Raw genomic sequence first — 6,163 nt, 5'->3', positions numbered from 1 at the left:
TTTGATTTGGTTCGGATGCCTGAGTAGGAAAGGAATTGACTTCTATGTCTAGGCCTCGAATAGTATTAAGAATAAATGGATCACGTGTTATAGATTCCCAAGCTCTGATGTGCTCTTTCAGTATGCCTGCATGTCGAATCGGTGTCGTGATAGGAGGATTCAGGTCTTGAATGTTATTTGATGCATTAGAAAAGAACTCACCTACCGTAGGTGAAGAATTATCCTTTACTGTCACAGTGTCTACTTGCTGCTCCTTCCCCCTCCTCTTTTTTCTGGAGGTTTGTTGCCCTGTCGGCTTTTGGACAAAAAATATCGTTCATTTCCATAGGAACCTCTTGGGCGTCTGAAGTAATTTCTGCCTCTGTTAAAAGTAGGTCCTTGTGATGGATAAGGTTGATACCTAAGTCTTTGGTTACGCCTGGTGTTTCTGCTAAGTTTACTAGCCGTGGAAGCATCCTGCATGGCCTTGGTCAAATTTTCGCCAAATAAATCGTCATAAGATACTGCTGAGTTTGCTGAGCATAGAGGTTTATATTCTTCAGGAAGATGAGGCTGCAGTTGGGATTTTCTTCTCAATATAGTTTCTCTTGTTGCATAGGCAGAAAGCGCTATGGCATCCCCCAATTTGTGAGTAATTATTGAGGCCAGATTAGAAGGTATGGACCGTTTCTCTTTAATCACAGCATCTAGGCATTCTGTAATGCAGATGGCAGATTTGATGATGCCTGTTTGAACTCTTTGTAGTTTGCAGTCAGCAGTGCGTACGTCTGAAGAGACTATGTCCCACATAATCCTGTTAATTTCCTGTGTTTTTAAAGACGGACAATTGGCCGGTTTTTTATACTTCTTAATTTTCTCTGTGATGGAATCTATGTCCTGTTTAGTTTTGTACGTAAACGAGTTCAATACTATGTCTGCTAAATGATCGTCAACCTTTGCTCCGACTTCTTCGTTAGTCAGGTTGGATCTTAGGTCTGAGACCACGTCGTATTCTTCAATCCTGTCACTTGTTTCTACATTTGCCGACTCGTCGTCGGAAAAAAGATTTTCAGCCAGCGAAGCACCTGGGTCCAAATCCGGTTCTCTGACCTTGACCTGAGAAGGTTCGACTATGTCTGAATCGCTTAAGTAATCAATGTTATAATAACTATCTTTTCCATCGCCGTCGATAAAGTCATTCACTTGACTCTCTAGCTTTGAAATGGAATTCTTCATATCGTTTTTCAGGTTACCAATAGTTGAGGCTAAACAGCGTACTTCGGAGAGGATCGCCGTTTTGAAATCATCCGACTCACTACATAAGGTTGTGGCTGAGTTATCTCCCGTACCAGAAGCAGATGATTTTGTTATCGGCTGAGAGTGAGACCCTTTGCTTAATGCGGGTGTGGAAGGCTGGCCGATATCCGTCTTGGCCGCTTTTGCACCCTTTCCTTTAGTGCCTGAGCTTTTACCTTTTTTAAAATTGTCATCTTTGATAATGACATTGGACTCGGAACCCTTGTGTTTCGGAGTTTCCTGATTTGCCTCCGCCAAGCGGAGTATAGCATCCGCCATGTTCGACTCTGTTAAGATGTCGAGTAAATCAAATAAGAACGAGGCTCTTTGGACTATTAAGTCGCAAGGCAGTGAACTGAAGCACAGTGGCGGGTAGAAAAAGTGAGAGGTGTTAAGAAACACGTCCGACCTGATCGATGTCTGCACGAGCTCTGATCTTGTCATGCGCACATGCTATCTCACGGAATCACGAATCACGTGATTGGCTGATAAAATTGATATCGCTAAGGATCAACAACACCGCCTAACGTCATAATGATGCTCTTAGAAAGTTGTAGACTTGTATTTGGCGAAATATTTTTGGAGATTTGTTTCTGGGGATCTTTATTTGCAGATTTGTAGTTACACATTTGTTGAGCTAGATTTGTATGTTGAAATTTGTTACATTATTAGTAGAAATTTACTGTTATGCAATTGCTATTACAGAAAATGTGGTTAATATAGATGACATTTTTAAATAGACAAATGTTGAATTCGTACTACAAAAGTTGGTTTTTCTAGACGTAGGGCTGTCTTAAACTAATAATTTAGATACACGTCGAAACGTTGCAAAAAACTTTAACCAGTGATTGTTGTTCCATAAAGCTGTGTCTATATATCGTACTCACAATTGCTAAATGCCATTCAAAGACTTTAATAATTTAGATATTGGCGAACAAATGTAAAATTTTGTATACAAATGTTAAATTTTGTAAAAAAAATGTTCAGTTAAGCCTACAAATGAAGAATTAAGAATTTATAAATTGAAAATGGGCATTAGCAATTAGGAAATAGCAATTAGGAAATAAGAACATTGAATTTTGAGCTGATTGGTCTTCCAGCTGAGTGCATTTTGACTGTGATATAACGCACATAACCCACACCCAATTCAGTCTGATGTATAACATTGTATAAATAATTTTGATTTAAATAAAAAGATTGTTGCTGTGCAGTACATACATCATTTAGGAGACAAAATTAAATTCAGCATAACAAGGTGAGTGAGCATAGGCCTTTAAAAAATTGGATTTTTTAACCTGCGTCTTTCATTTTTCCGAGTTGATTGTATTTTGTCGTCTGTGATATAACGCACATAACCCACACCCAATTCATCTTGATGTATAACATTGTATAACAAATTTAACAAAATTGTTATATTGTGTTTCCGTTAAGTTTAAAGGGACACTCTAATTCATTAAGTTTATAAAAGGGCAACATACTTAATTTTCGTCTTAAACGACATTATACTGGTAGCAAAGATTACGAACGCAGTCCTATTCCCCTAAATAACTTCAAAACGAACTTACACTTCCGATAAAAAGAAGAATCAGGAAAATAATAATTGACATGAGGTTATTTAAAAACAAGAAGGGGTCACATTAATTTTTCATTATTTCGAAAATGATTTTTCGGCCTGATTAACATGCTTAAGGCTAGCGCACACGATTTCATTCGTGCCTCTCAGCTCAGCTTGTAGCTCTCGTGTGCGCGGAGTTTACGTAAGGTTTTTTTCATTCGAGGCATTAAGGAAATTATCTGTCGTGTTTGATAATTTTTTCTTCGAATGAAAAATACCTTACCGTGTGCGCACTCGAAAGCTCTTAGCTTTCAACTTTGAACTGGGGGCGCATGCGCTAGCACGTGATAAAAACAAAGAAATGGGCTGCGCCCATCGGTGAATGCGAGTTTGTATCTGAAGCAATTATCGAAGACAAGTTGATCTTGGCGTCTTTGAATCCATCGGCGTATAAATAGCTTACGAGAGCTTGCAAGTATTCTTCGTCGACGACGACGCAACAACAAAAGAAGTAAAATTTCTTCATATTCTGAATCATTCGAAGGGTTGTCGACGTCCGACATTTTGTTTAAGTCACGTGAGAATGTCACGTGATCTAGTTATTTTTAGACGTCTAATATGAATGAAGGCATGGCCTTGAATGAGAGCGCAGGTTATTGATAAAATAACAATAATTAATAATAATTAAATAAAAGAAATTCAACCCGATCTGTATGTTATGCAAACTACTTTGTCTTCTAATCATATGTGTGAAAGTAATCTTCTATGAATAAAAGGTCTGTAGGCAATCTTTTATATAAGATATCTAGAGAAAGTCTTTGGAAATTAGGTCAAAGCTGTCATTTTATTCCTTATGACGCATAGAATATCCAGGAAAAATACGAAGTTGGTCTATTGCAATTACATTGATGTAAATACTTTTCTGCATCTCTAAATGCAAATATCTAAAAGTGAGAATGGTATTTTAACGGACATGTCAAACTCAGGAATTTTATCTATACTGACATCTCATTAACCAACTTAAATTTGGTACCACAATGTTAAACGAATAGAATTTTACATAGACATGTTGTATATCACTGGAAAGCTCAGAATCTCTGCATTGTGAAATCGAAAGACTTATTGCTATATCACTATTAGGCTACGAGATACAGCACTGCAAAGGTTCAAAATGGACCATTTTTAAACCCCTATAAAATAGTTGTCTGACCCCAAAGGTCAAAGGTCATCAGATAGACAAGGTCACAAATTATCATCATAGTAAATATGAAGGTCACCAAAGGTCAAGGTCATCAGATATACGCCTTCAAACTTTGAAAAAAAAATATCCGGTCGTACAAAAAAGGCTAAACCGAAAATCAAAATTCTGTCCTCAACAAATTTTAGATAAACGTTAATTCTATCATTTGACACCAAAATTGTTCAAATTGGATAATAAATATCTCCAAAATAGCAAGTTTTGCATATTGAGGAAAACCAATTATGGCGACCTATATGTTACTTCCGGTACGAATTTTCTTAGTTATAACACTTTGTATTAGTGACACTAAGCTTATGCATATGTCATTTCTTACATAACTCAATTTCACCGGAAGTGATGCCACCGGAAGTACTTATATCGAAACCGGAAGTGATAAACATTTTTTGACAATGCAGAATTATTTGCCCATACCGACGGTCTACGCCATAAAAATTTCAAATCGATCTGTCAAAAACCAACTGAAATAGCATTTTTCGATTAATTTCGACAAAAAAAGTATCGAACGAATTTTGGAAAATCGAATATTTGCAACTGCTATCATTTGTCCTTTGTACTAAGAATTATAATAAAGGAAACCCGAGCAAAATCGAACGATAAATACGCCCTCTACAGTCCATTTCCGGTTTTTTGCTATCTTACTTCCGGTTGCGCAGAACATTTTTGTTTTACATTTAATACGTGAATAGCCACGAGTTAGAAAACTTCATGAAGTCTGTTTTGTCGTACCTATTTCTGGTTCCGAGAAATAAGCTCCCTAGCTGACGAAAAAAAAAATAATCGTTACGAAAACAAAGCAGGGCGTTCGAAGATCTACGTTCGAAGAACGCCCTGCAATAAAAATAAAAGTAAGGGTTGTTAAGTTGGTACAAAACGTCCCTTTTTGTGTTCGTAATTTATTAAAGAATTCCAGAATATTCACTCCGAACTACTCCGATTGACTGCGATCTAGCAGATCCGCCATCTTTTTTCTCACTTTTTTTTTGACTACCCGTGGGGCATAAATTTTCTGAAACGAATTGAGGTATATGTATGTGTTACCATTATAGAGAGCTTCGCTCTCATATGACTGGACACGAAAGCTCCAAGCTGAGCTGGGAGACACGATTGAAATTTTTGCCCAGCTGGGAGCTCTCGTGTGCGCTAGCCTTTAGAATCCATTGCAAAATAGTTTGAGGTCGTTTCCTGATCGTTTTTCTGCTCGATTCCAGGTCGTTTCGCGTTTTCATTGGTCGTTTCTGGTTGTTTCTGGTCGGTTCATGTTATAGTAAGTACGCTCCTTATCAAACTTTTAAGATATGCATGCACAGCACTTTAAGCTGTTCCTTCGGCCACGATTCGGAGAGACGCTTCTCATTTTAGCAGCTCCTCCGTCCCTTCGCCTCTTATCTCTCATGCATACTCTAGATACGCAACTGGGTCGATTGCTCCAAATCTGTCGATTTGCCTTCTCGACCGAAAATTTTTAACTTCCGGTTGGTATAGAATACTTGCGCAATTATACATCTCTGTAAGGTGAAATGGTAGGGAATTTCGACGAATCACAGCATATTTTTTGTATTACATTGCTTTATTGTTTCAAAAGATTAAGTTGTTGTGGTTAGTTAAAGGATATTTATGCCAACTTTAAACTAAAAATGTGTACCATAACTCAATAACTGTGTGCCCCGTGCTTTCAAAATCGCATTTTGTCAGTAGTGTAACCTATTTTCGTGGATATAAGGATTCATCACCGAATTTCGTCATAGTTAAAAAAACGAATTTTTTTATTATGCCTTAGATGTTTCCTCAGATATTGTACAAAATGATTAAAATTGGTTTATTTCGATTTTCTTTATGAATCCTTCACTGTGACCTATATTTCATGAGCAACCAGCTCGGCAATGGCGGCAGAATGCGTCATCTATTTTCGTGTACAATGTTTGATCTATAAATAAGTCTAGAAAAACACGTTGTATGGATACCCAGTGGTATAATTAACTTCTCTTAGTATTTATCTTTAATATCAATTCATTATAACTAGTGACAATTCCTTCCTTCCTAATGCGGAGGTTGTGCAATTATCGTGTAAATAA

At 37.2% G+C, this 6,163-nt stretch overlaps 2 protein-coding genes across 2 annotated transcripts in view; one reads left to right on the top strand and one right to left on the bottom strand.

Annotated features, from left to right (window-relative positions):
- Positions 1 to 240: 240 nt before the first annotated feature.
- LOTGIDRAFT_170822 (hypothetical protein) lies at positions 241 to 1,554 on the bottom strand (the record flags this gene model as incomplete). Its single annotated transcript, XM_009046667.1, has 1 exon — positions 241 to 1,554. One exon carries the CDS (start codon positions 1,552 to 1,554, stop codon positions 241 to 243), a length of 1,314 nt encoding a protein of 437 aa, XP_009044915.1.
- Positions 1,555 to 4,312: 2,758 nt separating this feature from the next.
- LOTGIDRAFT_170821 (hypothetical protein) overlaps positions 4,313 to 6,163 on the top strand; it is a gene marked incomplete at both ends in the record, with an annotated part of 18,447 nt that continues 16,596 nt past the window's right edge. Inside the window, one exon of the mRNA XM_009046666.1 lies at positions 4,313 to 4,336. Coding sequence (XP_009044914.1) covers positions 4,313 to 4,336 — 24 coding nt within the window. The remainder of the gene's footprint in view (positions 4,337 to 6,163) is intronic.

The sequence above is a fragment of the Lottia gigantea genome (assembly GCF_000327385.1).
Source record: "Lottia gigantea unplaced genomic scaffold LOTGIsca_104, whole genome shotgun sequence".
Taxonomy (NCBI): Eukaryota; Metazoa; Mollusca; class Gastropoda; family Lottiidae; genus Lottia; species Lottia gigantea.
The sequence above is the reverse complement of the archived record's forward strand: the minus strand, read 5'-3'. Positions and strand labels throughout refer to the sequence as shown.